This window comes from Ovis canadensis, chromosome 10 (assembly GCF_042477335.2).
Source record: "Ovis canadensis isolate MfBH-ARS-UI-01 breed Bighorn chromosome 10, ARS-UI_OviCan_v2, whole genome shotgun sequence".
Taxonomy (NCBI): Eukaryota; Metazoa; Chordata; class Mammalia; order Artiodactyla; family Bovidae; genus Ovis; species Ovis canadensis.
Window position 1 is genome coordinate 85,263,928 of NC_091254.1, and position 25,201 is coordinate 85,289,128.

At 41.9% G+C, this 25,201-nt stretch overlaps 1 protein-coding gene across 2 annotated transcripts in view; it reads right to left on the minus strand.

Moving 5' to 3' along the window:
• LOC138446664 (ATP-binding cassette sub-family C member 4-like) overlaps nt 1–25,201 on the minus strand; it is a 126,555-nt gene that overhangs the window by 55,268 nt on the left and 46,086 nt on the right. For both annotated transcript variants that reach the window (XM_069601883.1, XM_069601882.1), the window contains exons 9-18: nt 22,347–22,451; nt 19,598–19,687; nt 18,077–18,268; nt 14,884–14,978; nt 14,575–14,661; nt 10,165–10,261; nt 7,905–8,075; nt 7,023–7,163; nt 5,691–5,728; nt 5,215–5,300 (exon numbers count right to left, since the gene is read on the minus strand). In XM_069601883.1, coding sequence (XP_069457984.1) covers nt 5,215–5,300; nt 5,691–5,728; nt 7,023–7,163; nt 7,905–8,075; nt 10,165–10,261; nt 14,575–14,661; nt 14,884–14,978; nt 18,077–18,268; nt 19,598–19,687; nt 22,347–22,451 — 1,102 coding nt within the window. The remainder of the gene's footprint in view (nt 1–5,214; nt 5,301–5,690; nt 5,729–7,022; nt 7,164–7,904; nt 8,076–10,164; nt 10,262–14,574; nt 14,662–14,883; nt 14,979–18,076; nt 18,269–19,597; nt 19,688–22,346; nt 22,452–25,201) is intronic.

A 25,201-nucleotide genomic window follows, 5' to 3' on the forward strand; every position in this document is an offset into this window, starting at 1 on the left:
AACTGTCAAAGCAATCCTGAAAATAAAGAACAAAGCAGGAGTCATAGCCCTCCCAGACTTCAGATGGTAGTACAAAGCTATAGTAATCAAAATGGTGTGGTTTTGGCACAAAAATAGACTATGAATAAATGGAACAGAGAGCCAAGAAATAAATGCATACACCTTCAACACCTGTTAAAGTTAATCGTCAACAGAAGAGGCAAGACTTATATATTATATATAATGTATATTATAAAAGACAGTATCTTCAGTAAGTAGCTTTGGAAAAGTTGGGACAGCTGTATGTAAATCACTGATGTTAGAACAACTCTCACAGCATACACAAAAATAAACTCCAAATGACTTGAAGACTTAAATATGACATGATACCATAAGACTCCTAGAAGAGAACATAGGTAAAACTTCCTCTCACATAATTGTACCAATGATTTCTTAGGTCAGTCTCACAAGGTGATAGAAATAAAAGCAAAAAATAAACAAATGGGACCTAATCAAACTTATAAGCTTCCACACAGCAAAGGACACCATAAACAAAATGGAAAGAGAACCTGAAGACTGAGAGAAAATCTTTGAAAAATATGTGATTGACAAAGGATTAATTTTCAAAATCTAAAAATGGCTTATATAATTCAATGACAAGCAAACCTGCTCAAAAAAATGGACAGATGACTCAAATAGACATTTCTCCAAAGAAGACATACACAGATATATGCCAACAGGTCTATACAAAGATACTTAACATTGCTAGTGATGAAATGAAAAGCAAAACTACAATAAGGTACCATCATTCATAATGATGATCACTGAAAAATACAAATAACAGATGTTAAAGAGGGTGTGGTGAAAAGGGAACATATATATACTGTTGGTAGGAATGTAAACTGAGGCCATCACTGTGGCAAACAGTGGAGGGTCCTCAAAAAACTAAAAATAAAGTTGCCATCAGTTCAGTTCAGTTGCTCAGTCATATCCAACTCTTTCAGACACCATGGAGAACGCGAGGCCTCCCTGTCCATCATCAACATCCAGAGTTTACTCAAACTCATGTTCATTGAGTCAGTGATACCATTCAACCATCTCATCCTCTGTCATCCCTGTCTCCTCTGCCTTCAATTTTTCCCAGCATCAGGGTTTTTTCAAACAAGTCAGTTCTTTGCATCAGGTGGCCAAATTATTGGAGTTTCAGCTTCAACTTCAGTCCTTCCAATGAACATCCAGGACTGATCTCCTTTAGGATGGACTGGTTGGATCTCCTTGCAGTCCAAGGGACTCTCAAGAGTCTTCTCCAACACCACAGTTCAAAATCATCAATTCTTCGGTGCTCAGCTTTCTTTATAGTCCAACTCTCACATCCATACATGACTACTGGATAAACCATAGTCTTGACTAGATGGACCTTGGTTGGCAAAGTAATGTCTCTGCTTTTCAATATGCTATCTAGGTTGGTCTTAACTTTTCTTCCAAGGAGTAAGTGTCTTTTAATTTCATGGCCAGTGGCAATATCTTCAGTGATTTTGGAGCCCCCCAAAATGAAGTCTGACACTGTTTCCACTGTTTCCCCAATTATTTCCCATGAAGTGATGGGGCCAGATGCCATGATCTTCATTTTCTGAATGTTGAGCTTTAAGCCAACTTTTTCACTCTCCACTTTCACTTTCATCAAGAGGCTCTTTAGTTCTTCTTTGCTTTCTGCCATAAGGGTGTTGTCATCTACATATCTGAGGTTATTGATATTTCTCCCAGCAATTTTGATTCCAGCTTGTGCTTCATCCAGCACAGCATTTCTCAGATGTACTCTGCATATAACTTAAATAAGCAGGGTGACAACATACAGCCTTGATATTCTCCTTTCCTGAATTGGAATCAGTCTGTTGTTCCATGTCCAGTTCTAACTGTTACTTCCTGATCTGTATACAGGTTTCTTAGGAGGCAGGTCAAGTGGTCTGATATTCCTGTCTCTTTAAATTTTCTAAAGTTTTTTTGTGGTCCACACAGTCAACAGCTTTGGCATAGTCATTAAAGCAGAAGTATATGTTTTCTGGAACTCTCTTGTTTTTTTCAATGATCCAATGGATGTTGGCAATCTGATCTCTGGTTCCTTTGCCTTTTCTAAATCCAACTTGGACATCTGGAAGTTCATGGTTAATGTGCTATTGAAGCCTAGCTTGGAGAATTTTGAGCATTACTTTACTAGCAGGTGAGATGAGTGCAACTGTGCAGTAGTTTGAGCATTCTTTGGCATTGCCTTTCTTTGGGATTGGAATGAAAACTGACCTTTTCCAGTCCTGTGGCCACTGCTGAGTTTTCCAAATTTGCTGGCATATTGAGTGCAGCACTTTCACAGCATCATCTTTCAGGATTTAAAACAGCTCAACTGGAATTCCATCACCTCCACTAGCTTTGTTCATAGTGATGCTTCCTAAGGGCCACTTACCTTTGCATTCCAGGATGTCTGGCTCTAGGTGAGTGGTCACACCATCAAGATTATCTTGGTTGTGAAGATCTTTTTTGCACAGTTCTGTGCATTCTTGCCATCTCTTCTTAATATCTTCTGTTTTTGTTAGGTCCATATCATTTCTGTCCTTTCTTGTGTCCATCTTTGCACAAATGTTCCCGTGGTATCTAATTTTCCTGAAGATACCTCTAATCTCCCATTCTATTGTTTTCCTCTATTTCTTTGCACTGATCACTGAGGAAGGCTTTCTTATCTCTCCTTGCTATTCTTTGAAATTCCACATTCTAATGGGTGTATCTTTCCTTTTCTCCTTTGCCTTTCACTTCTCTTTTTTTCAGAGCTATTTGTAAGGCCTCCTCAGACAACCAGTTTGCCTTTTTCGTTTCTTTTTCTTGGATTGTCTTGACCTCTGCCTCCTGTATAATGTTACAAACCTCCATCCATAGTTCTTCAGGTACTCTATCAGATCTTATCCCTTGAATTTATTTCTCACTTCCACTGTACAATCATAAGGGATTTGATTTAGGTCATACCTGAATGGTCTAGTGGTTTTCCCCTACTTTCTTCATTTTAAGTCTGAAGTTGGCTCAGATCAGTTGATGATCTGAGCCATAGTCAGCTCCTGGTCTTATTTTTGCTGACTGTATAGAGCTTCTCCATCTTTGGCTGCAAAGATTATAATCAATCTGATTTTGGTATTGACCATCTGGTGATGACCATGTGTAAAGTTGCCATATGATCCTGCAATCCCACTTCTAGGCATATATCCAAAGAAAACTAATTTGAAATGATACATGCACACTGTGTTCACTGCATTACTATTTACAGTAGTCAAGACATAGAAACAATCTAAATGTCCATCAATAGATAAATGGAAAAGATGTAGCATATACATACACATATATAATAGGATACTGAAAGTATACACACACACACGCACATATAATGGAATACTGATCAGCCATAAAAGGAATGAAACAATGCAGCATGAAATTTTCAGCAACATGAATGGGCCTAGAGATTATCATGCTAAGTGAAGTAAATCAGGAAGAGAAAGACAAACATCATATCACTTACATGTGGAATCTAAAATATGATACAAATAAACTTATCTACAAAACAGAAACAGACCCACAGAGAGAGCATACCTGTGGTTTCCAAGGGGAAGGAGGGTGGGGGAGGGTGGACTGGGAGTCTGGGGTGAGCAGATGGAAATTATTATACAGAGAGTGGATAACAAGATCCTACTGCAGAGCACAGGGAATGGTATTTCATAGTCTGTAACAAACCATAATGACATATAATATGAAAAAGAATATATGTAGCCTTTGACTGTGTGGATCACAAGAAACTGTGGAAAATTCTGAAAGAGATGCGAGTACCAGACCACCTGACTTGCCTGTTGAGAAACCTATATGCAGGTCAGGAAGCAACAGTTAGAACTGGACATGGAACAACAGACTGATTCCAAATAGGAAAAGGAGTACGTCAAGGCTATATATTGTCACCCTGCTTATTTAATTTATATGCAGAGTACATCATGAGAAACACTGGGCTGGAAGAAGCACAAGCTGGAATCAAGATTGCTGGGAGAAATATCAATAACCTCAGATATGCAGATGACACCACCCTTATGGCAAAAAGTGAAGAGGAACTAAAAAGCCTCTTGATGAAGGTGAAAGTGGAGAGTGAAAAAGTTGGCTTAAAGCTCAACATTCAGAAAACAAAGATCATGACATCTAATCCCATCACTTCAAGGGAAATAGATGGGGAAACAGTGGAAACAGTGTCAGACTTTATTTTTGGGGGCTCAAAAATCACTGCAGATGGTGACTGCAGCCATGAAATTAAAAGACACTTACTCCTTGGAAGAAAAGTTAAGACCATCCTAGATAGCATATTGAAAAGCAGAGACATTACTTTGCCAACAAAGGTCCATCTAGTCAAGGCTATGCTTTAACCAGTGGTCATGTATGGGTGTGAGAGTTGGACTGTGAAGAAAGCTGAGCACCAAAGAATTGATGCTTTTGAACTGTGGTGTTGGAGAAGACTCTTGAGAGTCCCTTGGACTGCAAGGAGATCCAACCAGTCCATTATAAAGGATATCAGCCCTGGGTATTCTTTGGAAGGAATGATGCTAAAGCTGAAACTCCAGTACTTTGGCCACCTCATGCAAAGAGTTGACTCATTGGAAAAGACTCTGATGCTGAGAGGGATTGGGGGCAGGAGGAAAAGGGGACGACAGAGGATGAGATGGCTGGATGGCATCACTGACTCAATGGACGTGAGTTTGAGTGAACCCTGGGAGATGGTGATGGACAGGGAGGCCTGGCATACTGCAATTCATGGGGTCGCAAAGAGTCAGACAAGACTGAGTGACTAAACTGAACTGAGTCATATATAGCAATGACATACAATATGAAAAAGAATATATATGCACATATATATTCATATATGCATATATAGCATATATACATATATAGCAATCTATATATATGAAACTGAATCACTTTACTATACAGCAGAAATCAACACAACTATACTAAATCAACTATACATCAATAAAATAAATGTTAAAAGTCTTCATTCAATCTCTTTCTTCTAGTCAATTTTAAAAATAATCATTCCAATTAATTCACAGAGTAAATGCAACTCAGACTTAATCTGTTAAGACATTACTGAATTACTCCTGGAAGCCCTAGTTGCTAGCTGAAAGCAGTTCACACTCCTGTATAATAGTGTAGAAGATTCAATTTTACCTGAATAAACTACTAAGTACCAGTTCAGATCGATCATCTTCGTTTCATTTCCTTGTCTACTAACATTGATGTCATGTTCATTCGCCCTATGGAATAGGGAAGAGAAAAAAAAAAAAAAAAACACAATAGACAGAATTAGGTAAAGACACAAAAAAGTTAACCTCAATTTAGGAGATATGGTTTATGCTGGAAAACCATTCCCAGCTCATGGGGCCTAGTGTCCCTCTATCTTATAAAAATTCAACTTGAATCATGAGTTTCAGTTCTCAAACTGTCTGCAAGGAAGCTGCTGGTGATCAGACATGGGGACAGACCATGGGAGGGTCATATTCCACCAGCAAGAACTTTTTGTTCAGGTAAACTACATGAGGGTCAGAAGAGGAGGCTGAACAAGCTCCACTGCCCGCCCTGGCTCTGGGGGAAGGGGGAGTTCCTGTAGACTTTCAGCACTTTGGGTCAGACCAGGAATCACTCACCAGTCTAAAAGCCACCAATCCTGCAGGACGTAGGCAACCTGGATCAGGAAACAACAATCACTCACTCAAACACTGACATTACTGAGCCCTCACACCCCACTCACTAGGATGGGGGCGGAAAGGCTCCAGAACACAGAGACGGTCCTTCCGGCTTGGTCTGCACCAAGTCCCACAGATGACCACAAGTCAGGGGAGGGCATGCTTCATTTTAATATCTCCAAAAGACATTGTTCTTTTTCTAGAAGCTCTCTGTCATGTACACACAACACCAGTAAAGCTCACTTATTTAGCTCCCCACAAAAAATGCTTTTCAATGCAAATCCAGACAAACTGCAAATACAGTAATAATAGTGTAAATGTTGGAGTTTTTCAGATGAAAGAAACTTAACAGGTACTGTGATGGTCAGTTTCCATATACACAATGGAGTATTACTCAGCCGTTAAAAAGAATTCATTTGAATCAGTTCTGATGAGATGGATGAAACTGGAGCCGATTATACAGAGTGAAGTAAGCCAGAAAGAAAAACACCAATACAGTATACTAACACATATATATGGAATTTAGGAAGATGGCAATGACGACCCTGTATGCAAGACAGGAAAAAAGACACAGATGTGTATAATGGACTTTTGGACTCAGAGGGAGAGGGAGAGGGTGGGATGATTTGGGAGAATGGCATTCTAACATGTATACTATCATGTAAGAATTGAATCGCCAGTCTATGTCTGACGCAGGATACAGCATGCGTGGGGCTGGTGCCTGGGGATGACCCAGAGAGATGTTATGGGGAGGGAGGTGGGAGGGGGGTTAATGTTTGGGAATGCATGTAAGAATTAAAGATTTTAAAATTTAAAAAATAAAAAACTAAAAAAAAAAAAAGAAAGAAACTTAACAGGTACTGTGATGGTCAGTTTCCTATGTCAGCTTGGCCAGGCCAGTCTCCAGTGATTCAGACACTGGTCTAGACATTGCCATGAAGGTATTTTGTGAATGTGGCTCACATCCATCATGAGAATGGAAGTAGAGGGGATCACCCTCAACACTGTGGTGGCCTCATCCAGTCAGTCAAAGGCCTGAAGAGAAAACCTGAGGCTTCCTGGAGGAGAAAGAAATTCTGCCTCAAGACAGCAGGGTCAGCTCCTGCCTGAGGTTCCAGCCTGCAGGCCTGCCTTCCTGATTTCACATTCACCAATCTAGATCCCACAGCCTCACTGGCCAGTTTTTTAAGATAAATATCTTCATATACATACTAAGAATAATCATAAATAAAGTACAAATAATATGTAAATACCAAACTGAGGGCACACACCAAAATAAATGTCCTTATTTACCTGAGCTGCGATGTTCATTAGAATAAGGAAAATGATGATAAACCAGTGAGCACCAGCTGTGAAGTAATTCTTGCATGTCTTACAACCAACTTGTCCCTTTGAATAGTCCTCCAGGGGTAGTATAACCAGTATATCCTCAGTCTGTGAGGGGAAAAATTGCAGTGAGAGATAAAACATTAAGTAATTAATCCCCAAATATCAAAAGTTCAACAGTAACTTTCATTGCAAAAAGGTGGGGACACACACAAAACTCATATGCTGGCAGGAGTGAAAGACAGTCTGTCTTCTAAAGACGGTATGGAAATATCTAGACAAACCACATATGCATTTATGCTTGAACCCAGCCATCCCGCTCCTAGGAATCCATTAGGAAAAAAAAAAAAAAAACACACACACGTCATCTGCATGAGGCTATTCACGGTTGCATAGTTTTGCTTAAAGTCAATCAGACTCTCAACACAAGCACACCATACCCAATTCAAGTATAAATGCAGAAGCTTGTCCAAAATAACACACAAAATGATATGGAACTAATGTTTAGCTCTTAATCTTTTGTCACTCAATGATGGAAACATAAAACATAACTGAGCCTCAAAATACTAGCCAAATACAGTAAATTGAGCTTGCATAGCAAGTTGGAGTAAGGTGAATCTGGGTGGCAGGGGGCAGCACATGATCAAAATCTATGTGGTTCCTCAATTTCAGAGAGTGATTCCTGAGTGTGGAATGTGAGGGATTAATCTGAACACTTATCATAATCATCCAGGCTCCTGGGTTTGGATGTCGAGGAGGACCTGTGTATGTATAACCAGAGCAGACTGAAGGCCCACGAGGCTGCCAAGAGCAGACACATCTGTGCATGTTGCATGATAAGAAACTCACATCATGGTCCTCTGGGGCCACATCTTCCACTGACAGTGTGGATGACTCTTGAGGCTGGTCTGGAGACTTGAAAGATGGTTCAGACTCCTCAGTCTTCTTTGAAAGGGAGCCAGAATCTACTCCGGATTTCAGGAGGAACTCAGTGTAGGGCCCCTTTTGCACCATTTCACCCTAAGATTAAAAAAAAAAAAAATTGAAAGGCATGTATTTGCATTTGGTAATATCAATCTAATATAAATGCTAATCAAGAGAAGTAAAGGGAACTTAAGGTATGATTTTTGTAAGAAAGTGATCATTAGGTCTGAAATTCTGGTGGACAAATCTAGTTCAGTTCAGCTTGACACAGTACTGAGCATTGTGTTCTCTGCCAAACCCTGTGTTAGGTGCTGGGGGATATGAAAGAAATGTGTGCTCATGTGTTAAAGATGGAGACCATTAACATAAAAAATGGCAGGCTACTCCAGTATTCTTGCCTGGAAAATCCCATGGACAGAGGAGCTGGGTGGACTATAGTCCATGGGGTTGCAAAGAGTCAGGCATGACTGAGCAACTAAGCAACAACATGTTTGAGAAATCTGAGCCCCACATTCCTAGGGGAGTGGAGAATCTACACATGGAACTACTTCTAGGGAGGTAGAGGTTCTGCATTTTAATAATCTTTCCCGGAGTAGAAATTCACTTGATAAGTGAGGGATCTGGCCACGGGCCTGTGGAGTAGACAAGGATTTAGGACACTGTTGTTGAAGCCCAGAGGCAAACAAGCCAAGACTGAAGCATCAACCAACCAGTAAGCCTGAAATATTCTCATTTATCTCCAGCCCACCGCCAACCATGCTACGAGTTGCGTATTGAATGGTGGCCCCCCAAAAGTATGTTCAAGCCTAAGCATGGCATCTGTGGATATGATATTATTTAGATATAGGCTCTTTACAGATATAATCAAGTTAAGATGAGGTCATACTGGAACAGGGTGACCCTACATCCAGTAATACTGATGTCCTTATGAGAAGAGACCCAGACAGACATGGGGAAAATGGCCATGGAATATCAGAGGCAGAAACCACAGTGCTGCAGCTGGAAGCCAAGGAAAACCAAGGGAAGCAGATGAGCACCAGAGGCTGGAGGGGAGGACTCTCCCCTGGAGTCTTCAGAGAGAGCATGGCCCTGCCAGCACCTGGATTTGGGACCCATAGCCTCCAGATCGGGGAAATGACAAACTTCTTTTAAGTCACCCAGTTTGCGGTGCTTTGTTACAGCAGCTCTAGTAACTGACATCCTAGCTTAAGCCCATGCTGCTGTCTCCTCAGCTTTACTAAAAGACTTGTAACTGCTTTTGCCGTCCCCTTTCCAGTGCATCAGAGGACTCTCTTAATTCCCACATCAGACCACATCCCTCCTCTGCTCTGGACCATCCAAGGGTTCCATCCCACTTCCAGTCCTCTGCCCATTGCTCAGAGACCAGCTCCCTCCCGTCCCCCTGCTCACTCTCCTCAGACACGCTGGTCTTCCTACTGTTCCTCCAGCCTGCCAGGTCAGCTCCTTCCTGAGGACCCCCTGCCTCAGACTCCCTTCCCCAGGTGACTGTGTGGCTTCCACCTACATGTCACTCAGACCCCATGAGGCAGCAGCTCCTTAGAGAGGCCAAGATGTCACCCTTTCTGTCACATCCTCCCCATAACAACAGGAGCCTTGTGGAGGCAGGGCCTTGTCCTCCTGCCGCACAGGCCCCCACATGTATCAGGCACACAGAGACCTGGGCAGGGAGACCAGAAACTGGAGACACCAGTAGAGAGGACGTCTCTGACCCGGGTGCTTAGCTACCCAGCCTCACTTCTGGAGTTAATGGAAGATGCTGTTTAGCAAACTGCGTTTGACTATCACATGGTTACAAACGGGTCTTAGTATCTGTAATTTCCAAATTAGTATACTTTGACTTAAATCCTGGAAGAGGAAAACAAAATCTTGTACATAAAATAGCATTATTATCCTTAACAAATATCATTAGAACAGTGATGACTCAGTAATTCTATGGTAGCACTTTTATACACTTTAGGGTTTATGTGGCTTAGAGCATAATAGTGACATTTCTATGGTCTTTTAATTCATCCTCAGAGGCACAAGTACCACCAGCTCTGGGAAAAAGGGGTCAAAAACTGGGAGAAGAGGGCATTATCATGAATCTGAGGAGAGTGACCTATTGAGAGGATCTGACCTTCAACACAGTGCTAGCAAGGTCCACAGATTTATAGAAAATACTTACATTTTCCAATGTCACAATCTCACTTGCAGCTTTTAGGTACTGCAACTGATGAGTCACTAAAATTGTGATCTTATCTTTCAATGCTTGGCAAATACACCTACAAATATAAAAGGTATAGCATGCAAAAGCACATTAATGGGGATACTCCAAAGTAAAAATTTATATTTTTAAAACATAGTGAGACAAAGACAACACAATAGTCAAAGATCTGTAGTTTAAATACCAAATAAGTGACAAAATTTAATATAAACATAAATCAATGAATTTGGCAAGGTCTTCAAATTCATCAGCAGCAAACTTGACTCCAGCTCCACTAAAAAAAATTCTATGAAACGAGTCGCCAACCTAGATTCAATGAATGATACTGGATGCTTGGGGCTGGTGCACTGGGACGACACTGAGGGATGGTACGGGGAGGGAGGAGGGAGGGGGGGTTCAGGATGGAGAACACGTGTATACCTGTGGTGGATACATGTTGATGTATGGCAAAACCAATACAGTATTGTAAAGTAATTAACCTCCAATTAAAATAAATAAATTTATTTAAAAAAAATTCTAAAAAGCAGTCCAGTGAAGGAGGTACCAAGAGCTAAATTCTTTTGCCTAAAACTCAGCTTAGCATTCTTATATTTCATAAGGAAAAGCAATTGAGCAACACTGAGATTCCAAAACTAAACTGAACTAAAACACTGTTATTTCTATGTGAGAATAGGAGAACAGGAATCTTCGTCATATAAAAATGGTACAGGATTCTCTGGGCTGGTGCACTGGGATGACCCAGAGGGATGGTACAGAGAGGGAGGTGGGAGAGGGGTTCAGGATGGGGAACATGTGTACACCCGTGGCAGATTCATGTTAATGTATGGCAAAACCAATACAATATTGTAAAGTAATTGGCCTCCAATTAAAATAAATAAATTTATATTAAAAAACAAAATAAAATTATTTAACTCCTTGAAAAAAAAGTGTACATTTTTAGGCAGTTTTTTGTGTGATTATTTATGATTTATGATGTACAGATTAATAACAAAAATGAATAGTTTCTTGATAACCTTTGCCAGAGTGCATATTTTAGACCCTTCCCCCCAAATAATATTAGACAGAAATTGAACGCTGGCATGGCCTCCATCAGTCTCTTCAACATTCCCAGTCCCATTCAGGAAGCAATTCTTCTTTCATTAGGACTGAACACCTTCCAAACACGGAAATGAAAGAATAGAATCCAAATGGCCCAAATCGGAGTGGAAATCAACCAACAAATCAAAAGACAAACCAATTCTCTTAGCCAAGACCAAGATGGCTCTTCTCTTCTCCTCTCTACATCCTCTGCCTGACCAGTGCCTGCTTCAACTACACCTCCTCATATGACTGACCTTCCGATATGCTTGTCCCAGAGCCCAGCGAATGGCTGTTCTAGCTTTAGATCAGAACCCTCCACTATGCTTGTCAAAGGGCCAGGAGGGGCAAGACCCTCTGCTGGTTTCCATGGTAGCCAACAAGCCAACTGGATGTCAATTCCCCTGAAACTGGTAATTCCCTCCTGCCTGTTAAGAGCAACAGCTGCCGCCAAGTTCTGCCGAGGTGTAACCCAACAATCCCCTCACTATCCCTCACTTTATTTACTGTGTCCTTTCACAGTAACCCCTCAATCTACTCCTCATTTTAAATGCAGACCCCAAGGGACTCAATCCCAGTTTCATCCCACTGGGTCCACAACCCCTCCAGGAAGTTATTGCCTGCGTCCAGGACCCTGGTGACTGGGCAGGGCTCCAGAGAGGTAACCTGGAGCCCAAGCCCCTCGCAGAGCAAATCTCAGGAACAAGGGCCAGAGCTCAGCCTGTGAGTGAGTTAGATGGAGAGTCTGGAGGCAGCAGGCTGCAGCTCAGTCCCTCTCATGAGACTAATGACATCAGTCAAGCTACTAAACCTCAGTTTCTCCATCTCAAACAACATCAATGACAACTCACCCCCATGTTCTGAGAAATCAAACCACCAATCTGCCCAGTAAAGGTCAGCCCCCTTCCCCACTCCTCCCTAACCACGGGCTGTCATGTGCTTTGGACTCAGGACAGAAAAGTCCTAAGGGGACACTCTGGACACTGCGTCTGTGATCAGAAGCAAGACCTCAGGATGTAGACACAAACACCATCGCTTCATTAAGTCCAAAAGGATTCATTTTTACCTTTTGAGATGTCTTAGTTTAATGTTTGTACCTAAGTTTCTTGATGAGTAAGCCCTCTTCAGTCTTAGTACTAAAGCTTTTAATGTAACTGTCTCTCCTTAATTTATAATTACTTGCCAATTGTCCCTGAAAGTGGTTGTAAATCAAATCTGATGGGCTGCTATGTCTAAGATAGAGCAACCCAAAAGTTGTAAAATGTTTTCTTCCTAATATTCCATCACATATAATGTAATATAAATAATTCCAAAGAGACCAATTGATGGCTTTGAATTTTTTCTAAATAATACTTTTTATTAAGCATTATTTATTTAGCATTATTATTGAGGACTGTGGGAAGACAGAGGGCACAGGCACTCCTTGGAGGAGCAGGAGGCAAAGCCAGGACACACCTTTCACCTTCCTTCTGTGTCCTGGCTCACTGCTCCCTGGCTCTGGGACAGAGGGACCAGTAGGTACAGATAGACAGGGTGAGAAAGGAGCCCCACAGAGGCAGCATAGCTGGACACCAAGTGAGTAAGAGGATGAGCTGGAAAGACTGATGGGGGCAGACGGCAAATAAGCCTGTTCTCTGAGGACCTGGAACTGCTTCCTGAATGTGGGGTGGGGAGGTGGTGGCCTGTGAAGGACTGGACCAGGAGGGCATGCTGTATAGACAGGAGGGTGTGCTGTGTAGACAGGAGGATGTGCTGTATAGACAGCAGTGTGGCAGTCTGATCAAGATAGACCTGAAGAGCTGATGACCAGGAGGCGAGGGTCTGGTAATGTGGGGCTGAAACACGTTGGGATCCATAGCATGGTGAGACAGCATCAGTTCACCTAAGGCCTCTCACCTTCTTTAGGTGACAGAACCCACTTAGTGTTCAAGCATAAAGCAGTAAAACTTTAACAGCCTTGGATATAGCCTCACGACTGAAGGAAACTCTTAATGTCAAGTAGAAGTACGATTCATTAACTTTTAATAAAAGCCTCCAGCTGTCACTTCTGCTTCTATTCAGCACTTACTATCCTGTGTTGAAACTCTCTAAAGCTTGACTCTGCTGACCTTTCCCCAGGCATCTGTCTTAACAAGCTCCACCTAGAGACAGGTTCCTCAGAGGCAGAAATGAGAGCTGGGCATCCTAGTCTCCCTTATTCTGCCAAGTGTGGTCCTTCCCCTCTTCTAGCTCACCGTCCTCCTTGTAAACCAAGAGGTTTTGTGCAGGGACATCTGTAAGGGCATCTAACTCAGTGCACACAGCAGGGTGTTAATAAGTGCAGCTGGAAGGCTCACTGGCTTTAATAGGGTGAACAGCAAGGGAACTAACTCTGGGGGGAGATGTGGAGGCTGTTTCAGCAAAAGCAAGTTCATGAGGCTTGCAAGGAGGCCAATCTAGACTCCATCAAAGGCCTCAGTTAGTATATGTTAAGACATATTATACACAGAAAAGCATCGTAATTGTTCTACCTCAGGGGTTCTATGGCCAAGCAAGAACCACTGACACCAAATTCCAGAATCACAAATTGAGAGTCAGGATTTAAGAAAGATTCTAGATAACTAGATTCACTTAAGTTAACCCTGTATTGTGGGTCTAAGTATTCATTCCACAAGCATCCATGAAGCACCATTAAATGATTGAAGCCATACTCTGATATCGAGTATGGCTCTGATAAGTTATTCCTGAATTCTAGACTTTGCTAAGTATTTTCAGACCTACAGAATAATAAGCATAAGCTATGACTGAAGTGACTTAGCAGCAGCAGCAACAGCAACAGGGCCTTTCCATGGAAGCTCTATGTCAGTACTGAAAACTTTGTACCTTCTAATGTGTCTTACATGACAAGGGAATGATGGAGGAAAAGAACTGGCAGCCAAGTATCAGATTTCAGAGTTCCACTCTATGATTTAAAAATCGGATATCATCTTTCTAATTCCTGGGGTGTGGATCTGTCCACAGCATCTGGATCCATCAGCTGCAAGTCACAGGGTGGAATCTGCCATCTATCCCTGACTCCCTAAAGCACGGACTCCACTGTGCTCCACACACTAGAAGCACCTGCTATATGATCCTGTCCTGACCTCATCATGATGTAAGATTTCTTTATGTTGGATCTTCTGTGGAGGGAAGGGAGGAACACCAGGGCAGTGAGAGCTGAGTCTCCTGGAGCACAAAGGCTTTCCTGAGCTCCCTTCCCTGATCCCTACAGGGCTCTTGGAAAGAAGAAATGATAGAAAACAGGAGCAAACTCACTGTTCGAACAAGTGTCTGCTGACTTCTACGTCCACTGCACTGAGCGGATCGTCCAGGAGGTAGATGTCTGCATCTTGATACACGGCTCTAGAAAATGTAGAGAGATGTCAGGAGAGGACGCTTCACACTCCCTGGGTCTCATCTCTGAATCATGATGGTGTCCAACAACTCCAGGTTCTTTCCAGGAGCCCAGGGAAAGGGCCAAGACCCTGCTTCACACAGGCTCACCCTGTGAGCGGGGTCTGCGTGCTCACGCCCACTAGGAGCTGCTGAGGAGGAGGGGCGGATGGCAACTGAAACCCCATTTACCTGGCGAGGCTGACCCGGGTTTTCTGTCCTTCACTCAGCGGGGTTCCTCCATCTCCTATCACAGTTTTATCTCCTTCCTTCAAATTCTGCAAATGCTATAAGGAGATAGAAAAGGGAAAAAAGAAAAAGACTTAAAATGTGTTCTCCTGCCATCCTAACCTTTCAGCAGCTGTTCTCCCCACAAGTGTTTGATCAATGTTAATGGGCTTATTTCATAGTGAATAACGATAACCTTGAACATTAAAAAAACAAGCCTCTCAGGGCTTTTTATCTTTTCTTCATTCTGTAGTTTTCCATAGCATTTATGCATTTGACCATTTTAACAGATATTTATTGAGGACTGACTATATGCCAGGCATTGTTCTGGGCACAGTGAATTCAGCCACGTGGAAACAAAGCCCCTACAGTTTCTTTCCACGTTGAGTGCAAGAACTAAGGATGAGAAGGAAAAGGAAGTTGAATGGAGAGTGAAGGAGGGAAGTGAGTCCACACTGGGGGGGGGAGGGCTCTGCTCAGAGGGGGTGTGAGCAGATCTGGGGAGGGGGCTCAGGCAGACCTGGAGAGGCTGCTCCTCACAGAAGGAGAGGCAGGTGCAGGGGGCTCAGGCAGACCTGGAGAGGCTGCTCCTCACAGAAGGAGAGGCAGGTGCAGGGGCCATGGAGAGATGCCCAAGGGGTTCAAGATAAGGAGACAAGAGAGCAGAGCTGAGTAAGAATGAGGGGAGTGAGGGCAGAGCCAGAGCAGGAGGAGCCCTGGGGTCACTCCAATAAAGGAGGAAGGGGAGGATGTCTTGGGTTTTTAAGGAATCACTCCTGTGCTTTGCAGAAAACAGGCAGTAAGTGGGGAAGGGGAAGAATGAATATAAGTAAGGAGGCTGCTGGAAAAATTTAGGTGAGAGATGACCGTGGTCAGGATCAGAGTGGGAGCAGTGAGAATGGAGAGACGGGATCACACTCCAGACACATTTGGAAGATGTCCGTGTCCCGACCATGCAGAATAGGAGATCAGTCCATGTTTATAATGGTCACATCATGTACAGAAAAACCGCTGTGCAGCCTGGTCCTGCAGGGCCTCTTCCCACCAGACTCTGCCGCATGGACACCCGAGGGTAGGGGAGGCCCCACAACACTGCCCACATTACTGGTCCAATCAGCCCACGTGGCTACGGCAAAGCATTGACCCCCAGGGAAAAAGCTGAATATCAGCCGCTGTCCCAGCTCTTCTGCAGAGATGCTCAAATGTGGGGAGAAAGAAGGGCTGAGCTTCACCAGTAAGGCAAGTTCATGAAAGAAATATCCCACCCTGGCCTAGGTCTCTGGAGTCTGATCTGGGCATCAGGGGCTGGACGTGATTAAAGTAAAGAGGAAATGCCTGAGATCTGTTTATTTCACACCCCACCTATCACCTGCTCTTCAAAAAATTCTTCCTTATACACCTCCTCAACTTAGAGGCAGCACAGCATGGAGGAAAAGTATGGAGTCTAGAGTCATGCAGAAAGGGATCTCAACTTGAACTGAGATGAGCTGCTTGATCCCCCAAGCCTTAGTTTTACCAACTATGAGGATGTTAATGCTGAAGACACTGATAAAGAATAACTCATATAGCCTCTTACATGTGTGCACACACAGGGATGAAAGACAGAAAAATGACTCGCACATGGACTCTGAATAAATGGGAGCTACTCTTCTCACTGTTGTACGTGTGCTTCCCTCTTCTTTTCTTATCCAGTCTCTACACCATTTAATACAAATCTACTCATTCCTGCTAACTTGACATTATTTCTGCAAGCACAATCTCCCATTAATAAGAACCCAAGAGAAAGAAATAGAAGCCCATTAAAGGAGCAATTCTGTTTTAATCACATTATTGTAAAATGCTACTCACATGATACAATCTATGATGTTCAAGCTGTGGTTCAAGCAAAATTACTATTTTCTATTTCCTCAGAAAGAAGGTTTTGGAGTCTTAACTCCTCACCTCTGAAAGTCTGTCCTGGGTTTTTTCTCACAGTATAGAAGAATACTCGGATGTCCAGACTGGACTCAACAGACTCGGGGGAGCCCTTTAACACTACTGTTCACAGATTTTTATAACCCAGGAGAGTAACATATTCTTTAATCAGTATTTACATTGTTCTTTCTTTTAGCCAAATTACATTCCCCTCTCAAGTAAGTTCAGTTTTCATCATTCACTCACTAATTTCATCTAAATCCCAAGCTAGGGTTAAATGCTTCATTTTGTCATTTTCTGTGAAACTCAATGCCATGTCTGAAAACAATTTCTCCCCCAGAGTAAAGATGCAGTATTAAGAAGAAATGCTAAAGCATTCTATTTTCTTTAAATAGAAATACAAGTCAAAACCAAGAGGAGAGGGAAACCTAGGGACTGAAAAGGCCTGAGGAGGCATGAGCCAAGGGTCGGTGGGGAGACCTCATGTGCAGGCTGCCTCCAGCAAAGCTGAAGGAGATTCCTCAGTGAGATGACTAAGGACATGTAAACAGAGACTAGAAGGTCGATGACACTCAGGAATCTGGGTTATTTTTCACGTGAAATAATGTGATGTTTTTCCCAAAGGCTTTCCTATCTTTCAGAGAAAACTAATAATACACTTGCAGATGAACTAATCTGAGGTCTAGGATCTTCTCCAGAATAATCTGGGGTGGGGGTGGGGCTGGCAGAGGTGGAGATGCAGTGAGACGCCACCAGCTGCTCCTGGCTGAAGGTGGGGGTGGATACATGAGGGTTCATTACACCATGCTCTCTATTTTTACAAAGTTTTGCAATTGTCCATTAAAAAAAGAAATTAAAAGTGAACAAGGGAATTCCCTAGTGGTCCATTGTTTGGGACTCTGTGCTCTCACTGCCAAGTGACTGAGTTCACTCTGTAGTCAGGGAACTAAGATTGTGCAAGGCGTGTGGCACAGCCCTCCATACCAAAAACAATGAATGAAATTTCACAAAATGAAACAACCACACAGCCCCCCACCAAAGTTATTCTGTGAGTGTTGTTATCACATCAGGATTAAAACAGCAACATATATGCCTGCATATTTACCCAGAAGACCAGCAAATATATTAAGCAACAATCAAAGACCTTTCAAATTAAAAAGAAATTTCAACTAACTTTAGAGTTTAAACCAACATTATCACTATTTGAAATTTGAGTAGATGTAGCTCAAAAGTCATTATTCACCTTTTCCAAAGCACACGCCTTTATTACTTCTTTATATCTGTCTTCTTCATATTTCTTTCCAAATAAAATGTTACTCCTCACAGTTCCTGGAAACACCCAGGGCTGCTGAGAAACATATGCGATCCTCCCGTGGATGTTGACATTCCCCTGGATCAAGGGCATCTCCCCCAGCAAAGCGCTTAACAGTGACGACTGAAACAGACAGCAACACACAAATGAACAGGCAGCACTCAGGATGGAACACGCCCGCGGCACAGCTGACCCCACCCTGGTGCTTGATACAGGATAGAAACCTTTCCTTCAAAACAGGATAAAGTACTGCTCTGGTGATTGTGATAAAAATAAAAATAATACCATTGGTCAAGGTAAATTAACGGTTGATAAGGAATATGAACAGCATAACAATCTATGCTGCCTGAATTTCCCCCAAATGAAGTGCTCTACTCAGCAAAGGCTAATTAAGAATATTCAACATCTTTCTCTAGTAGAGCAGTCCCACAGGATGTGTAGTTCATATATCTGATGTTTAATGCAGTTGTTCCTACATCTGGGATATCCTTTATTTGACAAATACTTGTTCTTAAAAAGCTATGTGTAGGGAATTCCCTGGTGGTCCAGAGGCTGGGACTTTGCGCTCCCTGTGCAGGGGCTGGGGTTCAATCCCTGGTCAGGGAACAAGACCTCACATACTGCAACTAAGATCTCATGCAGTCAAATAAACAAATATTTTATTTTTTTAAAGTTATATGTAAATAATATATCCAAAGACGATGGACTAAAAGAACTATGAAGTGAGTTGTGTCTGCAGAGCAAAGTCCATGATAAAGGAAATCATCACCCTTTCGTGTACGTATCCCACATTTAGGTTTCTGTATGTTATTGTACAAAACACATGAGACTAAGTCAAAGTGCAAATTTCAAATGTTTTACAACACATAGATGTGTTGTGTCTGTGTCCACACATCAGAGTGCTCATTGCCCTGGGCTGAAATAACCTGCCTGTGTATCTGTCTCACCCCAGAACCTGGTTGCTCCGGAGCAGAGGTATCAAGCCCTGGCTCATGTCTGTACCTTTAGCTCCAGCACATGGCCGCACATTCACTACACGTGCACTGATAGGACCAAGTCAAGTCACGTGAGGAAATGCTCAGAGCTTCCTGGAAGAACCTGCACCACCCCCAGACTTCCTGGAGGGGCCACTGTGACAAAAAGAAATCCCCATTGTCTCCATCCATTCTGAAAAGCTGTCACATCAATAATTTCCTTCACTGAGATGTTCACTGCTTGACATGTGGTTCCCAACTGGGCAATGTGAAGCACCAAGAAGGAGAACACAGTGTGCACTTATTCAGATTTGTTTGCCACGAAACCTTCTCGCAAAATGAATGCTCCATAGAACATACCTAGAGAAACACTGTTCTAGACACACTGAATTCAAACTGAGTCACACTCAGCTCTGGGCTCCACTCTGAGAATATAACAGGGGCTGTTACCAAGCTGCAAAAAGGCATCAGAACATACCTTTCCTGCGCCCACAGGTCCAACCACAGCTAACAGTTCACCACGTCTGACAGTAAAGGAAAGGCCTTGTAGGGCTGGGGTTCCTGATTCCTGCAAATGAAAGTTACAAAAATGTACCCATTTCAATAAAGTAACACAAATTACTTCAAATACTGGGGAAAATACCATAAGAGTTATTGAAATGCTAACATAGCCCACATTTTCTCATTTTAAGACATCGTGTTTTATAGGTCTTTTCATCCACTCCTATCTTTTGGGGAGCTGAAACAGCTTTAGTTGCCTTAGGAAGGCTTCTTTCACCTGATTTCCATATGGACTCAGGTGTAGACACTCACAGAATTTAAGGAGATGCAATGACAAGGAACCTGCTTGAAATGCAAACTGAATGATGTACATAAGCTTATTAAAATAATGTACTTACTAGAGTATTCAGTGTGGGAGGTTTTTACCACTTACCCTTTTTCATAGCCCCTCTAGTATTCTCGCCTGGAAATTCCATGGACAAAGGAGCCTGGCAGGCTACAGTCCATGGGTTTACAAAGAGTCTGACACAGCGACTGAACACACACACAGTGATCTTTGGTTTTAAATATAAGGTGGCAGCAGAAGAATGTAGCACGCCTGGTCCTATACTAATAAACACTGTAACTTGAAATCTCTATTAATCTCCCCATTTTCATTTGATAAAGAAAAAAATCTCAGTAACACTCAGCAAGAAGGGGACACTTTACATAATAAAATCACTCTTGGTAAATTAACTCTTGTAAATAACAGTCTAATTTCACGAGAGCTTTAATTTAACATCAATAACACACACACACAAAAATGGGGAATAAGGAAATTTATGACATTGTGAGTCAGAGGAATAAAGCCTCAATTTTATACATGTTACATGCATTATCTGTCCTGGCTAAACACGGACGATAAAGTCCCTCTACTGTAAGGAAAACAAAAACATGGAAATGCATTTGACAGCACACAATCCAATATGAGGAAGAAGGACAATGTACTCATCATGCCAATCACAGGTCACATTCCTGGGAGACTTGAGGGTATGGGTACTTCTTTACATATCCTAAGTGTTAAGAAATTTGTCAGTAACTGTTATGTTTAAAAACACATACACAGTGGTTACATGTAATTAAGTAAAAAGCCCAAAAGACTAAAAGCATAGAGTCTGCATAAAAAAGTCTAGATAATCTTAAAAATAAAAGATTTATTTGTAAACAGCTGAACTGATAATAAGGCAATCATATACTGAAAATAATAATTAATTTTCATCACCAAAACAAAGTTTCAGATTTTAGGAATGAAAAATCAGTAAGAAGCTAGTTTTAATATACGAGAAGCATTTGTTTAAACTTCTCCACTCCTTTCTTCGTGTTGACACTTAGGGTTCCTATTTTACTACTTTTCACTCAGGTGTGACTACAAAATAATGAGCCACATACAATCATCATCCCTGTCCCCTCCCCTCATAGTTTGTCAGGACAGGACATTGAGTTCCCTCCCTGTTCAGGCTTCAGGCAGGCACTACTCCGCCATGACAGCACTCGACAGCTCAGAGGCACTGGGTCCCCTCCCCTCCTGGTTACCCAGGATTAGGGGACACTGACTCAACAAGGATCATCAGCTGAACCCTGACTCTGTGCAGACACAGTTGGAAACCCCTGTTCCATGAGATCTGGAGGCTCACACAGGACCATTTATTTTAGAGCTTAAATACAGACCAAATCCCACCATTTCATGAATGAGACCTGGGTCCCTGAGACTTCCCCCCATCTGCCCACCTGTCTGTCTGGGGGAGCAGGTTACAGAGTCTCCTGCCTCCCAACCCAGCAGGGGCTTCATTCAGACTCAGCTTCTCTCCAAAATCCCAATGTCTGTGCCCCTCTCCCTCCCGAGGGCTCCCTCACCCATGACCTAACCTACCCTCCTGTGGTGTGGGTTCAGTTTTCCTGACTAATCCACACTGACATGGGAGGGTGTGCACACAGGATCATGGAACCAGGTTGCAGGAGAGCGTTTCAATTGCCAATGAAGGGGCTGCACTGGGGGTGTAATACTTGAGAGCAAATTCTTCTGCTTTCCCTGTTTGCCTGAACATTATAAATAAGCCAAGTGTTGGAACATCGCCAGTTCTCCATGTCAGCTTCCATATAGTGAAAGCTTTAAACAGAATCACTGGGGCTCACGATGACCACCTGCTGTCTCCTCCTGTCCCTGGCTGCTACCAAAGTAGCTAGAAGCTTCCAGAAGATTAGGATGGGGGAGCCCCCACCCTACCCCACAGCCAAGATCCAGATCACAGCCTCACTCCGTGTGTAGTAAGATGGTCTGTGAAGATCAGTATACAGAAAATGTACATTGATTCCCCAAAGGCTGTTGTCTCTAACAACTTGTTGTGTATCTGTTAGTTAACCCACATCATACTGCAGTATTTTGTATGTCCAATCCTGTAAATTCTAACATTACCAATGTATGTAATTTAAGTTCAAGATGTGCTAATACTTGAAACCTCTGTTGAAAATGAGAGAGAGAACAAACTGTCAGATGTCTTAGGCTGATATTATACTTAATCTCCAGTAGTTGCAAACCTTATTTCTGATTTTGAGAAGTTTTATAACATACTTTCAGTATACAAGTAAGTCACATTTTACACCATGTGTAAAACCTTAAAATTTTCTTATAAATCTATGTCACAGTTGTCTTATTAGCAGTCATGATCCTGAGGTGGAGGACTTGTTACCTTATCCCAAAAAGCAGTTAAATCTTGCACGTCCACAATTGTTTCACCACCTGATGGCACCAGCTGATGGTCATGCGGTGGTATATCTTCGAGTAACAGGAAGTCCTACAGAGAAAGGAAAAACAGACAGTTTAGTTTGCTGGATGAAAGCACAAACAAACATAACTGCTTTCCTGGAATTTATAACAAACTTCATATAGCCAACATAGCATTTTCCAACTGCACTTAAAGTGTTGGTTTACATCAGAACACACTGAATAATATACAGAATAAAATATACAGTACATCATATATATATAGCAATATAGTGAATACAGGATACATAGAGTATTTTATATGTATAGGTTTGTGTGTGTATATAATACACACAAAATATTTATGTGTGTGTGTATATACATATATATATATGTGCGTGTGTGTATATATATATGTGTGTGTGTGTATATAATATGAAGAGTTTCAGACCATGAGGAAAGTTGTAAGTTTCTCAATAAGTGGACTAGTTTTTCCTCAAGGAGAAAGTCTGGCTCCAAACTCCAGCACATTTAGAACCTGCAGCCAGAGGGAACTCTGAGGTGATAAAAAATCTTAATGTTACCTGTAGGGACTTACATAGTCCCCTGATCAGGCTTCTAGCACTCCATACTCTGCAGGCTCAGACATTTTTGGTTCCTCAAATGCATAAATCCCCTTCTCATGCACTAAAAGCCTTCATCACATCACCTTCCCCAGGAAAATGAGACGCATCAGCCTCCCACCTCCCCCAGCCCTACACATGGAATTCTCCAGGTAATTTCCTCAGCCTTTCCAGGAAACACGACCTCCAAAATTACACCAGTGGCTCTGCCAAAGCACTTTATGGCACATCAGATTTTTCCTCCCAAGGACTAATGACACACAAATGTGCATCCACTGTGAGTTTCACTATTTGATTCCATTTTAACCCCTCACTTGATAAAACATACATTTCAAGCAGGAAGGACTTCTCTGCATGTGCTTACCTGCCACTGTACATACTCATCTAGCCTGCTCCAGACTTCAGGTAAGTAGTATTCAATTATTTTGTGAAGTGATGAAATAGGTGGATAAATTTCAAATTTACTCCCCTGCACCCCACCAAAAGTCTAGCATAAATTAAGACAGGGTTTTCCTCTCAAATTATTTTAATCTCAGCAACATCCTGTCATATTTTATATTTGCTAAAATACCTGGTGACTCTGTGTGTTTCTTTCTACAACTAGGGCAATGTTTCCCAGGTTTGGCTTATTTTCAGATGCATGGAACATTGACTAAAGACACAGATACCTTGGGCCCCAAGCAAAAACCTAGTGAATCAGAAACACCAAGGTGTGAGTTTTAAAGGCATTCAGGGGATTCTGATGAGCTAGAGAATTAAAAAAATTTTAAGCATTGCAAAAATTATATGGGCTGAATAAGAGTCTAATATGTAAAAGGAAAAAATAGTTCAACAATTATTTCTACTCGCCTTGGAACAATTTGTCATGCTTCTCACCATGCTTATTCTTGGCCATTGGCCCCGCCTTTACTGAAAACAACTATTGCCTAAAAGATCTCTAAATTTCTAGACCATCATCCCTCCAGAAACTGTATGAAAATGAGAGAAAATCTAGGTTTCTTGCTCATATCAACAATGTTTAATCAGGACACAAAGCATCCTGACAAAGCCCCAAACTTCTCAGCAGGTTACAATTTTAATGTTACCACACATATCTACATGGAAAGGAATTTTAAGCCTCAGACACTGTTCAGGTACATTTTGGTGGAAAAGAAATAAAAAATCCTACTCAAATATTTTTGAGCACAATACTCCGAAAAACTCTGCAGGTCCCCTTTCACACATCCCCTTTAAGTGTATCACATAATTGATGTGAGAATCAGAGTTACCACCGTCTCCACTATAACCATGCTTAATAGTTAGGTATCTGCAGGAGCCTAGACACCATGGAGCTTGAAGATCACTTCAGCTGCACATTTTGTGAGCATCGGCTATTCATGAGGAGTACAATGGTGAACAAGGCACTGTAGCTGCCTTTTAGATAAGTCTGGAGTTCAGGGAAGGAGAGAAATCCACAAACGCGTGGCTTAGTCAAGACAAAGTCACATTCAGGAGCTCAAAGAAAGAGATGTAGGGCCACAGATGATGAAAGCCACACTTAATGAGAGATTCCACATGCCAAAATATACTACCAAGGCAATGCAAGAAACCAGGCTTTGGGCAGAATCCTAGTTCTGTCATTTACGAGAGACAAAAAGACAGGTGAACTATTTCATCTGTTATAGGACCTGTTTCCTTACCTGTAAAACGGGGACACTTATGCTTATCCCATTCAATTGCTGTCAGGATTCCATTTCTGTTGTCATTTTATCACAGTAAATTAAAGGTACATCATTGGTAACAACAGAAACAACACTGTATAGGAGATAATCCAAAATATATTCATCTTTCTTACCTGAAATGTTATGCCTATTGATCAGTTACTCCCTATTTCCCCTTTAGCTTTGATTCTGATTCTATGAATTTGATTATTTTGATACCTCTTACAAGCAGAATCATACAGCATGTGTCCTTACATGACTAGCTTATGTCACTCATCATGTCTTCAAGTTTCATCCATGTTGTTGCTATTGCAGAGTTTCCTTTGTTCCTAACACTGAATGATATTCCGCTTTATGTACATACTCACTTTTTACTCATTCACCCCCCAGTGAACAGTCAGGTAATTTCCACATCTTGGCTATTATGAGTAGCATTGCAATGAACATGGGAGTACAGATATCTTTTGAAAAGGTATCTCTTATTTCACTTTATTTGGGAAAATACCTAGAACTGGAAT